The following is a 16,484-nucleotide window of genomic DNA, read 5'->3' as shown; positions in this document are numbered from 1 at the left end:
TATTACTTATGTATGCTTGAGATTTAATAGCCAAACATTTAAAAAAATTCATGAATGACTTGTGGTTTGCTTTGGCTTTCTGTAGTCAATTTGCAAGTTGTAAACAAAGCTTTCTGAAATTAAAATATAAAATTGGTAGGGGAAATTATTTTAAATGTATAAACAAGTGAACATTTGCCCCTGTGTACACAATATTAATGATATGACATAAAAACTGTACATTTTGCCAAATTTGGGGTTAAATGGTATTTATGTTCATTAGAAAAATACTCATAATTTAATCTCTGAAGTATCCTCTTAAGGTAATTCACCTTGTCATAGAGACCATTATTGCATATTCATTGTGATTGCTATGCAACTGGAATTTATTTTTTTCTTTTAATGGCTTGCTTTTCTTGGGGGGTGGGATGTGTAATTGAATGGAAAGTAATTTTCCAAAGCTTCCATCAAGGAAATAGTTGTTGAAGATGGGAACAAGTCCAAAAGCCTTATAGTTATTAAATTAATTTAAGACTTAACCTGCTTTAAGAGCTAATTATTACCAATACTTATTTTTTAGTTATTTCCGTTTACAGAGCCATTCACATATAATAGGCTGTGCTGAATTTGACAGTTCTGGTGTGTAGTTAACTTTTATTTAGAGTACACACTGTGGTGTGTGTACATTTATTTTAGAATAGGTTATTGTAATTTAAATGTCCTTAAAGTATGTTTTCCCTGGTGGATGGTGGTAACTGTTGTACAATGTAAAAAATTTACCTGGAACAATTTAAGGAGCTTTCATATGTAATGTTTTAAAGCCTCTTTTAGAAACCAGGCTAATATTAAAATAACTTGATATATGGTACACAGTGCTGCACTTTTAAAGTTTGATGCTTATTTCAGAATGCCTATTCTGGGATGTCAGAAACATTACAGTTAGGTACAGTAGGTACCATTCTTTTGGTTTTGAAGTCCCAGAATAGGACATTCTGGATTTTTTTTCAGATGAATTTGAAAGTATTTTTCCCATGCCTGGGGAAAGGTAGAATAAAAATGGATTAAAGTTAATTATTTGCTGAATCTGTCCTTATCTATTGATCTGTAAGGGGACAGTGAGCCCAGAATTGGAGAGCAAGGTGAGAAAAGAGCTGGTAAATGGTTTAGTTCTGCATACCAAGTTCATACCAGTTTCATACCAGGTAAACTGCATGGGAAAAAAATAAGAAGTTTTATTAAATGGGAATATTAATCATAGAAAACTATGCTTCCAGTAGTGCAGGATCTTGTATTATGTTAGCTTACTGAATTGGAAGGAAGAATTTTTTATCAGTGTTGCTTTGTTGGAACCTTGCTATATTTCCATAGAATTTTTCATATATTTGAGAAGCCCATACTGTGATTTGTCGTAAGTGTTCAAGGTTATGGGCATGTAGAGGTTCTCTTTTTTGTCTGTTTTACTTAATAGAGCTTAATAAATACATGTTTATTATAATAGCTCTTGAATATTTTTAATATTACCACTTTGAGACAGTTTCTCTGGTTTTGAACATGAAAGTTTAAGCACATTTTTATTGCAGTTTAGTTGTAAGTATTTTAGAACACTGATAAAATAATTGCTATTAGAGAAACATTTAGATACACGTTTTTCATTAGTTTAACTAAATACCACCGAATAACCTTTTAGAATCTGAGGAGTGTTACAGTGAGCTGTTAAAGATCTGATTATGCACCGCAAGCAAAGTAATAATGTGTTATTATACTGAAAAAGATAGCAAAGTGAGTTTGAAATAAACCAAAGGAAAGAGTTCCAGTGGAGTAAGTTCTTTTAGAGGAAGATGGGGTGCTGTAAGCATTCTTCTATTTACTTCACTGGTTGCATTCTTTCTTTGATATTATAGAAACAGCATTGTGAAAGATATGAGAAAACCATAGAAACAATTTTAAGAAAAGTTTTTTCATTTTCTTTCAATTTGCTGTTTTTGTAATGCAGTTTTGTAACAAGATCCTAAGCTGTATAAGTAATGTTTAATGTGTAAGAGTTTCATGCGTATTAAGCATTAGCTATTGTTAATAAAACATGCCATTTCAAAATAAAATATGCTTTCATTATACTTGTCCAGATATGACCTCTTTTTGTTGTTGCGTGCATCTCAGATTTCTTTTTTATAAATGTTAACACTTAGAAAAAGATAAGGTCAAACATAACAAGGGTGTCAAGCCTAATCATCAGTCGTAACTTTATGTCCACATTTTCTGGTAGATGGATTTTGACTATTAATTTGGTTTTGTATGTTTTCTCTATGTGATATTTGTGCATTATTAGATGACTAGACTGGCCAAGGCAGACCTGTTACACTTGCCTGAGTTAGGCATTGTTTGCCATGCCACTAAACCTGCCGTCAAGTGAAACCTTCATTGGGGAAATGAGATCGGAGTCTGAACCGCAGAAGATGGACGCCCTGTCTCTGTTTTTTATTGTTTTACTTTAATTTCATTTCTTTTTCTTTATTTTGTCCCTTTTTTTGTTTTTGTTTTTGTTTTTGTTTTGTTAAATCTCTTTCACTTTAACTTGTGAGCTGGTTTTCCAGTTCTTTGTAAATGGTATTCCATTAAGGGTTCATAACATTGCTTTGCAGATTATATTGGGAGATGATTAGCAGAGCTCAATCTTAGAGTGAAATAAATTTTCATAGTAAACCTAGGATACAGTGTTGTGAAGCTCAGTGTGAGTCTTAATTGGTGTTTATAGACTGCATAGTACATTTTGTTCTCGAAACACTAAAACACTGTTAGAATTCTTAGGAACATTTCCTGACCTCATTGCAACATTTCAGATTTTTCTCCCAAATCTACATCTTTCATAAAAACCAATTAACAGCTTCTAATTTTCATCCTTCCCCCCCCTAGAATTGTAGGCATACAGAATCCTCAAGGAAAATAAGTAAAAATTTCTTAGAATAATCTAGGGGTAGAGGACAAGCAGAGACATTCACTTTTTTGAGTTATTTACTACAGAAAGAACTTATTTCCTTGACTTTACAAAGACTTTTACTTGCCTGTGTGGGGAATGGATATTGGACAAACTTTGAAAACTTACTTGGCATGTGTATTTCTCTGCTTGAATTTTTTGAAAAAATTTCAGGTGTTACTAGCTTCTAAATGGATTCTGAGATTAGGACTATTAATTTTAATACTCTGAGAGAGGTTTTTCCTCTCAGTTGTCTTTGAGGAGTATAGTTTGGGAAAAATGCTAAATGCTTGTTTGTTTTATATTTTTGTATATACTCTGGTAGTATTTGGAGGATAAATTTGATAGAATTCTATCTTGGGAGTTAAGCAATGGAACTTTTTTCTTAAGATGTCTTTAATGGTAATTAAAATAAAAAATGTGCTTACAGTTAGACTTAATATTTATAATAGTTTATTACTACTATGAGAGGTAGTGAGACTCAGATAACTGATTGATACTTTTTTTAAGCCAAAAGTGAAAGTATGATATTAATTATTCATCTTTTGGCCTGTGTTGAATACTTTTTATTTTGTGTAGTCTTTCTACACTGTCTTTTATGGGCAGTTTTGCTTACTTAATTGACAAGTAATCTTAAATTGGGGACATTAATAAATTGAAACAATTAGTTTGTTTTTTGGGTACATAAATTAGGGTGACAAAGCAGAAGATTTATGCTACAGGACCTCAGTCGAATTTATCAAGATGTGTTCAGGTTTTATAAGCATTAAAAATAATACCTATATATAACAGTTAAAATGGGTCTGGTAGCAATCTAAATAGCTTAGTATATATAGGTGGGTATATAGACACGTGTATTAATACCAGTAACTAATAAATATAAAATAAATTGTTATTTGATGTCTTCAGCAAGGCCTACCTACCTTTCATTTATGCATGTTAAAAAATCTGTGCTTGTGCAGCATTTACACTGAAATAATAAAATAACTGTTTTTGAAATCAGTAAATTAATGTAGACTTAGATGTTGCAAAATTTAGGAAAAAGTAGACATTTGTTAAAGCTAATCAAATGTAATTTTTCTGTTCCTATAAATAAGGTGTAACCATTATTTAAAGCAAAATTTAAAAGCTGTCTTGAATTCCATCCATGTTTAGAGGTATATTCAGATAATATTGTTTAGAGATTTATCCCTCCACATCTGGTTGTTTTAAGTAGAATTTTTACTTCTAAAATCCAGCATGGTGCTTTTGAAAACTTACTCCATATGCTATTTCCAATTTAGTGTGACTTTGTACACTGTGTTTTAAATTATTTTTGAGGACTCCATAATGGAAATATATAGCCAACTACACATAACTATAAGTAGTTCTTCCAAAATAGATATACGTAGTCAACTTTCCAAGAGATAATTTTAGCGGTGTCAGTAAGAAAGAGAGGACACAAAGGGAAAATGTGTGAAAGTTGCAGTTCACATCAAAATTAATTGATTAGAGTCTAGTAATTAAATACGGCAAATTGATGAACTTTAAATTTTTCATTTTTTAGTTGTAAGGATTTTTTTTTTCTTTTTAGTGTCTAAGATTATTTTAGTGTTACTGTCATTTTTATTAGGCAGTTAAGATGGTTATAAGCACGACATTTAGGCATTAACCCCCTTCTTCAGATAAGTATACATAAATTGGTTCTAAAAGTCAGGACTTTAAGAAGTTACCTGAGACAAGGGAACTTTTTTTGTTAGTGATTCTCAAAAATTTTAGTAGTTTCACAAGGCATAGTTTTTGGAATTGGATTCTTTTAGGCATCTCTGACCTGGTTGGTGAGATGTCTTTTTAACCGGCTGGGTGTAGGCATCCTTTAAATTGAAGCTGATTACATGGAATAGGCTTTTGTTTTTTTCTGTCTACTTGAAATTGAATGGAATTGATTGGAAGGTTATCAAAACTGTTTGCATCACCAGTAGGTAGTTTTAGTAACCAGGAGCACTCATTAAGGAACAAATTTCAATTCGCACATATTTGTTTTTTCTTTTTCTTTTTTTTGACTAATTTGGTTATTTGCCATTTCTGGGGATTAAACTTTAAAAAATGTTCTTCTTTTCTGTATCTGATGTTCTGTGTGCTATTAGTGATGCAGCCAACACGAACGGTTGTCATGTGTAACACAACTTTCGATCACCGCGAAAACACCGTCCTGGGAAAGCGTCCATGCTTGATATCGTTTGGTTCATGAACATTAAGTTTCCAGTACAGGTGACCCATAGCTCAAAGTGTTAAATAATTGTCTACATTATTCAATTTTTAAAATAATATTCCATTAATGAGATTGTTAGTCTTTGAAGTTTTGCTCACTTTTATTTTTCCTAGTAGAGCAGGATAAAAGGAAAGACTTAAGTTCTTATTTATTTCTTTGTACAGATCTGATAGATAGATTCATTTATTATTATTATTTTTTAAGTGCAAGGGTAATTGTAAAATCATAGTGTAAAGTTTGTGTGGTGTTTCTGCTTTCCGTAATGTTTGGAACTTGCCTCTGCAGGTAAAATTCCAGAGGAATCCAAAGCCCTCTCTTTATTGGCTCCTGCTCCAACCATGACAAGTCTAATGCCTGGTGCAGGCTTGCTTCCCATACCGACCCCAAATCCCCTGACTACAGTAAGTATTACACACCCTCTTCTGAAAGAGATTTATGTTGAACTGTGTAATCATTTGAAAAGGAGCTTAGAAAATTATTTCTGTTTTGAATCGTTTTTTTAAATGAAAAGGATTCAGAATGTCTACTTAATTTTTCTACTTAATGTCTACTTAATCCCCCCCCCACACACACAGTATCATTGACTTAAACTGACTTTTGGAATTATTTCTGAAGTAATTGGGCATTCATTTAACTTTGAGAACTAAAATAGATTATTCGTTAGAGAATCAGTTATTGAAACTAAGCATTTTAGATCGCATGGGGAATTGGAAAATCTAGTAACTATATTTCCCAGTTCAAAAGGACTAAATCTATTAAAGTAAAATAAAATAAAATGATCCACAGCTTTGTAACAGGAAAAAGAATCTCAGAGAAGCATTTGTCTGATACTGAGAAAATACAGCAAGGTAAAAACATGGTAAAGATATTTTTTCATTAACTATGTGCAATTAAATAGGAATTTAATACCTCCTTTGTGATTTCTAAGAGGGGTTAAAAAAGATTTTGCTGTTACTGGGCTCTTGTCATATTTATCTTAAAGAAAGGTCATTTTTCTTCAAAAATGAATACAAGACAAAATATAAAAGTCACCTTAATTGCAAGTTGTATTTTAGCTTTGTGGTATTGGATTATTAGGGGGTAAACTAATACTAGCTTTATGATAGTAAATTTTTTTTTTTTTTTTTTTTTTTAAGATTTTATTTATTTATTTGACAGAGAGAGACACAGTGAGAGAGGGAACACAAGCAGGGGGAGTGGGAGAGGAAGAAGCAGGCTTCCCACTGAGCAGGGAGCCCGAGGTGGGACTCAATCCCAGGACCCTGGGATCATGACCTGAGCCGAAGGCAGACGCTTTAACGACTGAGCCACCCAGGCGCCCCGATAGTAAATTTTTTAAAATACTTTTTTTTTTTCTTAGAGATTTTATTTTTTTAAAGGTTTTATTCATTTATTTGACAGAGAGAGACACAGCGAGAGAAGGAACACAGGCAGCAGGGGTGGGAGAGGGAGAAGCAGGCCTCCCGCCAAGCAGGGAGCCTGATGCAGGGCTCAATCCCAGGACCCTGGGATCATGACCCGAGCCGAAGGCAGATGCTTAACGACTGAGCCACCCAGGCGCCCCTAGAGATTTTATTTTTAAGTAATCTCTACACTCAGTGTGGGGCTTGAACTCACAACCCTGAGATCAAGAGTTGCATGCTCTGCCAACAGAGCCAACCAGGCCCTCTCCCCACCTTTTTTTAAAGTAAGTTATACCCCCATTGTGGGGCTCTAACTCACCTGGAGATCAAGGGTCTCAGGCTCTACTGACTAAGCCAGCCAGTTACCCCTTTGATGGTAGTTAATTTACCAAAGTTACAGAACAAAGTGCAAAATTTTAGGTCTTTTTTTGCATAACTTTGAACTGCTGGAGACCTGCATTGTGATCGCTGGTGGAAATTATTTTTAATTTCTTTTTTTGGCGAGGAGGATTTTTTTTTAATTAATTAATTTAGAGGGGGGTAGAAAGAGAGGAGGGGCAGAGGGAGAGAGAATCTTAAGCAGGTCCCACACCCAGCATGATGCCTGGCATGTGGCTCGATCTCACAACCCCAAGATCATGACCTGAGCCCAAATCAAGAGTTGGATGCTTAACTGACTGAGCCACGCAGGTACCCCCCCTTTTATTTTAAAGATGTATTTATTTGTTTTAGAGAGAGAAAGAGCGTGAGTGGGGGGAGGGGCAGAGGGAGAGAGAGAATCTCAAGCAGACCCCACTGAGCGAGGAGCCCTGACACAGGGCTTGATCTCATGATCCTGAGATCATGACCTGAGCCGAATGAGCCACCCAGGCATCCCAGGAAAATACTTTTTAATTCAACATCTTATCATTTGAGATCATGACCTGAGCTGAATGAGCCACCCAGGCATCCCAGGAAAATACTTTTTAATTCATCATCTGATCGTTTGAGTTAAGCTTTTTAGAAATGTTCTAGAAAATTTTATTTTGGTTATATTTTGGTATATTTTAACACATTAATTCCTGGATCACTATTTTTTTTCAGAAAGTATTGTTTTGCTATCTTGACAATTCTTAGGGTTTATTGAGCAACAGCATAAAGTTTTTATTTAATTTGTTGCCTTGAGGGGAAATGGTTTTCTTTAAATTCAGCTGTAGTTATCTATTATTTTGAAATTTAATTTATGAAGAACAATTTGAATTAGAAAACGGGACAGGTGGCCCATTGTGACTTGGCTCCTGCTTACCTCTCTGACCTTTTTCCTACCTGTTTTCATGGCTTTCTCTACTTCAGCCATATTGGCTTTGTTGTTTCTTAGACACACCAAGCACATTTTTGCTTTAGGGCTTTTGTACTTACTCATCCTTTGCCTAGAACATTTCGTTTCCAGGGAGGCCATGGTTTCTTTTTTTTTTTAAAGATTTTATTTATTTATGTGACAGAGACACAGCGAGAAAGGGAACACAAGCAGGGGGAGTGGGAGAGGGAGAAGCAGGCTTCCCGCTGAGCTGGGAGCCCGATGCGGGGCTCGATCCCAGGACCCTGGGATCATGACCTGAGCCGAAGGCAGCCGCTTAACGACTGAGCCACCCAGGCGCCCTGAGGCCATGGTTTCTATGTCAGAAGTGTTACATCAGGGGTGCCTGGGTGGCTCAGTCGTTAAGTGTCTGCCTTCGGCTCAGGTCATGATCCCAGGGTCCTGGGATCGAGCCCTGCATCAGGCTCCCTGCTCGGCAGAGAGCCTGCTTCTCCCTCTGCCACTCCCCCTACTTGTGTTCCCTCTCTCGCTGTCTCTCTCTCCATCAAATAAATAAATAAAATCTTTAAAAAAAAAAAAAAATAAGTGTTACATCAGGAGCCTAGGTCATCTTTAACCCATCGAAGACCAAAAGGGTAACTAAATACTTAAGTTTCTTAGACCAGGGCTAGAAAGTAGATTAATTAAAAGAAGGGTAATTGTATTGTTACAGAGCATCTGCATTCAGTAGAACTTTCTGCTGTGCTGAAAATGTCTGTATCTGTACTATCGAGTGTGGTAGCCACACTATTGAGCACTTGAAATGAGTCCCTGAATTTTAACTAAAATTCAGATAGCTGTATGGGATTAGTGACTGCCATATTAAATAGCATAGGTGTAGCAGAAGGGTATAGTAAAAAAAAGAGACAGGGAAAAGTTTCTAAAAAAGAGCTGAATGATCTTTAAGTTTGAGAAACTTAAAGATTAGATGGATTAGATGGTTTGGAAAAGCCCATTCCAAGTGTGTGTGTGTGTTTGTGTGTGTGTATGTATATATATAATGTCCCAGTGGAGAAAATTTGCAGGTCAAAGGGATTGACAACTGGGAGTGCCTGGAAAGGCTTGCTCAGTGCTTTAAATCCATGCAAAACTAATAAATAATAAGAGTCATATTTGTGATTTAACTTAAAGATATATAATAATTCTCTTGCACAGTAAAAAAAATTTAATGGGGGCGCCTGGGTGGCTCATTTGGTTAAGCGTCTGCCTTTGGCTCAGGTCGTGATCTTGAGATCTTGGGATCGAACCCTGCATCTGGCTCCCTGCTCAGCGGGGAGCCTGCTTCTCCCTCTCTCCTGCTCCCCCTGCTTGCTCTCTTTCTCTCTTTCTGAAATAAATAAAAATCTTTAAAAAAAAATTTAATGTAATGACCCTCAAACATCTGTGTACCTTATAATACCATAGAAGATAAGGTGTTGGGGGAAAAAAGGAGTGTCAATGCATAAGCAAACCATGGAGAAAAACTAGGCTTAGAGGGTGGTAGTCTTGATTCAGAGATCACTCACCCATTTTGAATTAAGATATTTTATACAACTTTATGATAACTTGAAGTGGTAATGCTGAGCAACAAATCCAAGTTGTTAGTAGCAAGATACCACAGATTATATAATAAATACTATGAAGAAAAAAAGTGATGTGGTAGAGAGTAAGTGAAACTTTATATAAAGTCAGGGAAAGCCTCTTGGAGGGGATGAGTGACCTGATGCTTGAAGGATTTGGCTGGTAGAAGCTGAGGAAGAGTTTTTTGGCAGAAAGAACGCCAAGCAAAAGCCCTAAGGTGGGAAAAACTTTGTCTTCAAGGTACAGAATGGCAGTCAGTATAGTCGAAGCTTTGGAAATGGGGGCAGTGGTAGTATGTGTTTTGAGATATTGGAAGGATAGACAGCATACTGATTATAGGGCTTTTGGGCCATGGAAAGGAATTTGAATTTTATTCAAAAGGTAATTAGAAGCCATTGATTGGCTTTAAGCAGGGTAAGACATAATTTGACATTTTATTTATTTATTTAAAGATTTTATTTATTTGACAGACAGAGAGGGAACACAAGCGGGGGGGTGGGAGGGGGAGAAGCAGGCTTCCCACCGAGCAGGGAGCCCGATGTGGGGCTTGATCCCAGGACCCTGGGATCGTGACCTGAGCCGAAGGCAGAGGCTTAACGACTGAGCCATCCAGGCGCCCCTAATTTGACATTTTAAAAAGATCATACACAGGCCGTTGCGACACCTGTAATTGATACTTGTTTCATCAACGTACGTTTTTACCTTTCGGAAGTGTTTTTACATAGTATTTGTTTAATCTTAGTTTCATAACATTGTATAGTCATTGCCCCAAATTTTCTTTCTTTTTTTGGAGAGGGGGAGAGAGAGAGAGGGAGGGGTTGGGAGGGGTAGAGAGAGAATGTTACGCAGGCTCCATGTCCAGCGCAGAGCCTGATGCAGGTCTCATCACACAACCCTGAGCTGAAATAGAGTTGGATGCTTAACTGACTGGGCCACCCAGGCACCCCAGTGCTCAGAGTTTTCTTAAATCTCATAAATGGAAATGAAAGTTATAGCTGGTTTCCCCTTGAAATGTCTTCTCATTAGTTCTGCAAAGTCTTCTGTTTTCAAATTTTGAGATACTCTATCTTTCCTAGTTTAAGTTCACATTAAAAACATACTCCTTAACGCTTGAACTAAAAACTGAATTTCGTAATGTTATAAAAGATCATTCAAAGGTTTTGTCCTGTTCCCATCAAAGTATAGGTGAGTTCAGGTTTTCAGTTTTCTTTTCTTAGGTAAACTTTGTCCCTGTTTCAGTTTTAGTCTGTGTATAGTAGTACCTTGCTTTTTACCACTTGGTAGCTGAGTAGCTTTGGGAAAATTATTTTAATTTCTGTAAGTCTTCTTTATCTGTGAAATTGGCATAATACTCATACAGCAACTTTATAGGACATAACTGCTGTGAATAACTTCTGAGAATTGACTGTTCATTTTTAGTTTCAAGTTTGAAAGTAGTTAAAATACCCAGATAGTTAAGAATTATGTTGTATTTCTAATTACACACAGAACTACTGTGACCTCCTTCTCAATAATTCAGACATATACATTGCTTAAAGTTGGGACTCCCTAGTCACCTTCCATTCTTGTTGAGTTGATGGTTTTCTTTTTAAGGTTAAAGAACAGTAATCTTTGATACTAACAGAAAATATGTGTTCTTTTTTTTTTTTAATTTATAGTTGGGTGTTTCCCTTAGCAGTTTGGGAGCCATACCAGCAGCAGCACTAGACCCCAACATTGCAACACTTGGAGAAATACCACAGCCACCACTTATGGGAAATGTGGATCCTTCCAAAATTGATGAAATTAGGAGAACAGTCTATGTTGGCAATTTGAATTCCCAGGTAACTAATTTAAGAAAAAACTGAGTGGTAGGATCTCTTAACTCTTTCCCCCTTCTTCAAAGTCATATCGATTGATAAAGTAATATTTATCTAATTTTTTAAAAAAGAATTACTTTATTAAAGCGTGACTTTGTTTCTTCAGACAACGACAGCTGATCAGCTACTTGAATTTTTTAAACAAGTTGGAGAAGTGAAGTTTGTGCGGATGGCAGGTGATGAGACTCAGCCAACTCGGTTTGCTTTTGTGGAATTTGCAGACCAAAATTCTGTACCAAGGGCCCTTGCTTTTAATGGAGTTATGTTTGGAGACAGGCCACTGAAGTAAGAAACCCTAAACAAAGAAATTTTAATGATAATGGAAAAACTTAAAGTATTTCTGATGTAATTAAGGCTTTTTTTTTTTCTTTTTAATAGTAATTGGCAATTTGTGGAAAGGAAGACTTTGTGTTAAGTATAAATGAAATACATGAGTTACTATTTTAGCCTTTAAAGTTGTATTTGAAAACATTTTCTATTTTATAAGGTCTAATTTGATATTAACATTATTTATATACCCTATATAATGATTATAGGTCTTTTCCCATAAGCTCTAATAAAGCAGATTGGGTTTGCATTATGACTAGACTAATGGATGATTGAACATACGAGATGAACTTAGAGTAATACTGTAATAAGAATTTTGATAAATCCAAAATCCCAAGAGGAAAATAATATTAAGTACCCAGAAGTGTTTTAAATCAATCAGTTTGAGTTTTAATATTTTTTCATATCGTATTTTGCAAAATGAAAAATTGGTATAGACTTTACATTCTCAAGACCAGAAAATCTATTTCTTGCAGATTATTGAGGCAGCAATTTTATCTAAATTTCATAGGTAATTGCCTTAGTTATACAGCTTGATCAGGATTCAGCTGTGAAAGGATAAAATTTCTTTTTGGTGAATGCTTGTCTTCTCAGTGTGAAGGGGGTAAAGTGAGACTCACCAGATTCATTTATGTGCATCAGAGAAACCACTTCTGACCTAGTAGGGAAGAGTTTTATCAGGTGCCTCCCACATTCAAAGCTGTATCTGACTCACCCATGGTCCAAGATTGGTTAAAATTGTGCATATATTTAGCCTCTCCTGCATCCTCCCAGCGTGCAGAGATACCAACAAAATCTTATAATCCAAGATGAGAAATGATGTATTTTAATATTGGTGTCAGCATTTAATTTATTATAATTCTAAGTTGTGTGGAAAAGCAATTGTCCTGGTATATTCAAGTTGTTAAGGAGTCAGCTAGGGTTCAGTTTTTCTTTCTTTTTTCCTTGCTTTTGGCTCTGTTAGCAAGAGGTAAAGATGAGTGATAATGAGATTAATCATGGTTTTGATGTTGGTTTTGATTATTCTGTATTTAGCTGTATCATTCTTAATGTGCTTTCGAGATGTCCTCAGATTTATAAATATGTGTATCATAAACATTTGTTTCATATTTTGTAAAATATGGTGTGTATTTGTGATATGCTAATATTTTTAATTTAGAATTAATCACTCCAACAATGCAATAGTAAAACCCCCTGAGATGACACCTCAGGCTGCAGCTAAGGAGTTAGAAGAAGTAATGAAGCGAGTACGAGAGGCTCAGTCCTTTATCTCAGCAGCCATTGAACCAGGTAAGGCCACGGTGTTGTTATATAGGTTGCAGTTTAAGATCATAGAACCGTAGAACTGGAAGGAATTTTAGAAATTATCTTGTTTAGTCCCTCCATGTTACAAACAAGAAGACTGAAACTCGAGAAAGAGTAAGTGACTTACTAGTGTCAAAGGTCAAAGAACTGGTTAGCATAAATGTTGTGTTTTCCTATGATACTGAATTGAGGCACATTAGCTTGAGTTAATCAGATCTGTATGTTTTTGTAGCAAAGTCAGTGCTCACAAGTGATTGGCTTAAAGCAAAGTGTAAATGTTATTTTGAGGCGAAAAGTAAGAATAAATATAATTAAAAGGTTATAATCAAGCAGGTTCACTTTCCTTCACAGTTCTCATTTTAAAAATAGGAAAGAGAGCCCATGATTGGCAAAATACAAAGACTGTTTTAACAAGGTAAAGGAACACCTATTCAGACTTTCATGTTGCTTACGGAAAGTTAAAAATCCAATCTAAAAATGTCTAGGTGGTTTACAGTTGAGCAAATTTTCTACATCAGCACTCAGAATTTAAGCTTCACTGCTAGCAAAATAAATGGAGAGAAGATTTAAAATCACTGTCATAGGAATTACAGACATGTTATAATCGTACATTATGGCAGCAACAAAATATTACGAACAGCTGTTTATAATCATCTGGTTTATATGTACTGCTGCAGGGTGGCTGCACTCAACGAGTTTATGCAATGACTTTCTTGGATGTTTCTGAAGGATAATTGCACAGGAGGAGGATGTACAGAGAGTAGGCCCCTTGCACTATATGTGGTACATTCCACTTGTGCCTGATTATTAACTGGGATCTTTAATTGTTCTGAGCTTACACTGCAAAGTGGTTTTTTCCTCCCAGAGTCTGGAAAGAGCAATGAAAGAAAAGGCGGTCGATCTCGTTCCCACACTCGTTCAAAATCCAGGTCTAGCTCAAAATCCCATTCTAGACGAAAAAGATCACAGTCAAAACACAGGTGAGAATTTCTGCTATCATATTTAAAATTTTTTTGGTCTAGTATTTAAAATAGTTAAGATTTTCTGAGTTTTTGCTTATGTATCAGAATTTAGAAATTTCAGTGGAGTTCAGCAGGAATTATGCTTATCATTAAATGTTGCTTTAATTATAATACTGTAGTTAAGAATGAAATTTTATCTAATTGATACATAATTTTTATTATCTCAATTTTCTGTTTTAGAAGTTGGTTTTCTATCTTAAGGCGCTCTATTCCTGATTCTTCTAAGAATAAACTATTCTTTATATAGGACTGGCAGAAATTTTTCATTCTTTTTCTTGAGAAAAGGGAATATATATGTATGGTGATGCTGAAATATTATTGTGATGGCTCTGTGCACCTCCCCCTTCTTCCCCCCCCCAGCCCAGCTACTCAAGGCTTGGGGGAGTAGCACCTCATATCTTGGATTCCAGTACCTACCTATCTCTAGTTCCGTGAGTCAAATGAGGTGCTTTAAATCTTTGGTATTTTTGATGATAAGAGCCTCCTGCACCCACTTTGGGACCTGAAACACAGCAGTAACTTTGCAGCTTTAGTTCCAACTACTGTATTATGCTTAAGCTCTGTTTCTGTTCTGTTTATGTTACTTTGGAACATAGTTCTGTCATTTTAATTTTCTTTTTTTAAAAAAAATGTGGGGCGCCTGGGTGGCTCAGTCGGTTAAGTATGTCTGCCTTCGGCTCAGGGTCCTGGGATCAATCCCCACATTGGGCTCCCTGCTCAGGGGGGAGCCTGCTTTTCCCTCTCCCACTCCCCCTGCTTATGCTCTCTCTGTGTCAAATAAAATCTAAAAAATAATAATAAATAAAAAATCTGTTGTGTTGTACTTAGTCTGAAGTGGACCTCAAAACGTGAGCTTGCAACAGCATTTTAATTTGGAAGTGCCCTAAGAATCGTGTTTAAAGTGAAAAATTTTATTGTCTTCTTTAAGATATGGAGGGAGGTGTTACTGAAATGTGAGAATGTATATGGTGGATCCCAATTGCGTGTTAATATGTACACACGTAGGTCTAAAGAGAAGATGTAGAGAAAAGTGTATGTGCGTGTGTGTGCACGGCGTGTGTGGTGGTATTAGAGAAGGAGGAAGGTTTGAGAGGAGGGGAAAAGGGAACCGGTATGCTGTATGTTGAACCTCATCAGCAAGCTCGGTTTAGTCTGTTTTTCTGTGATATCAAGGTGTATACTTCTCCATTATTCTTTGTTTATAAGGTCTTTTTTGCGATACGGTTTTACTGTCTCCCCTCAAGGGCTTCCAGTAAGGCAAGTTCAGGTCCAAGTGAAGGAAGTTGTTGCATGTACAAGGCATACGTTAGAGCAACAGAAGCCAGCGCTGGAGAAGGAAAGTGGTATAGAAGCAGTGGCACTAGATTGTGGACATTTCTACAGGTTGACGGGATGTGGTGAAGGTGAAGGAGATAAAAGAAATATAAAATTGAGCTCAAGAGTAATACTTCTTTTCTGAGGAGGAAAAAGACCAATGACCCGACTTTCATTTTATGTTGATTACAAGAGCCATGCTCCGAATACACTACCTTAGTGGTTTTATAAGGCTGGAAAAAAGCAAAACTTGATTAACATCATTGTTTCCTTGATAATCTCTGTGAAGATTTATCTGTTTTAGCAGATTTATTTAACTCTCTGCTTTAAGGTGCTTGCTTTTATCATTTTAGGTATATTTGGATATTTTCCCCTTCCAAGGGTTAGTAGGGGAAGGGTTTTTCAGTCTAAAATGAAATTTGTTAATTACTGTTCTTAATTCATGAGATTTTTTTTTTTATTAAGATTTTATTTATTTATCTGACAGAGACACAGCGAGAGAGGGAACACAAGCAGGGGGAGTGGGAGAGGGAGAAGCAGACTTCCCGCCTAGCAGGGAGCCCGCTGTGAGGCTCGATCCCAGGACCCCGGGATCATGACCTGAGCCGAAGGCAGACGCTTAACGACTGCGCCACCCAGGCGCCCCCATGAGAATGTTTTCCTGTAGGTTTGTCTAACTATGTAGCATTAGAAATTACTTGCTTTTGGCATACATACACATACTTGTAACACTCTCATATATTTATGTAGTGTGTAAATTTATACTATTTTTATACATGTACAGAAACACATATAGCCTCTAGTGAGTTCATAAAGAAATATAAAAGAAGAAAGGTTCTTTTTAAGGGAAAAAAAAAAAGTCCCTTAACTGAAAACATTTGACTTAAGAATCTTGGTATGGAAGGATCTTCCCTGGTAGGGGAGGGGGATGGCAGGCATTTCTTGGCTTCCCCTGCGAGTGGGATTTGATACCCTCAGCTGTGGCTCTGCCCCACTAGACTTATTAGCAGGAGTGCGAGTTGCAGGAGCCTTTGCTCTTGAAGGCCCACCTTCTTCTACTTTCTCAGCATTCTCAGATGCTTCTGGAGCCTCCCTCCAGCCCCTATCCTTTCCTTTTTCCTTCCCCTTGTATAGGAGGAGGCAGGAAGGGGTTTCTT

General features: G+C 36.3%; 1 protein-coding gene across 4 annotated transcripts in view; it reads left to right on the top strand.

Moving 5' to 3' along the window:
• The window catches only part of SREK1 (splicing regulatory glutamic acid and lysine rich protein 1), a 41,076-nt gene that overhangs the window by 9,852 nt on the left and 14,740 nt on the right, over positions 1 to 16,484 (top strand). For 2 of the 4 annotated variants that reach the window (XM_078067265.1, XM_078067264.1), the window contains exons 3-7: positions 5,487 to 5,602; positions 11,159 to 11,323; positions 11,466 to 11,644; positions 12,846 to 12,976; positions 13,857 to 13,971. In XM_078067265.1, the coding sequence (XP_077923391.1) occupies positions 5,487 to 5,602; positions 11,159 to 11,323; positions 11,466 to 11,644; positions 12,846 to 12,976; positions 13,857 to 13,971 (706 nt within the window). Of the gene's footprint in view, positions 1 to 2,305; positions 5,201 to 5,486; positions 5,603 to 11,158; positions 11,324 to 11,465; positions 11,645 to 12,845; positions 12,977 to 13,856; positions 13,972 to 16,484 lie in introns of all 4 variants that reach the window. The other 2 variants (XM_078067266.1, XM_078067267.1) reach the window with 2 other exon arrangements.

This window comes from Halichoerus grypus, chromosome 2, assembly GCF_964656455.1.
Source record: "Halichoerus grypus chromosome 2, mHalGry1.hap1.1, whole genome shotgun sequence".
NCBI lineage: Eukaryota > Metazoa > Chordata > Mammalia > Carnivora > Phocidae > Halichoerus > Halichoerus grypus.
The sequence above is the reverse complement of the archived record's forward strand: the minus strand, read 5'-3'. Positions and strand labels throughout refer to the sequence as shown.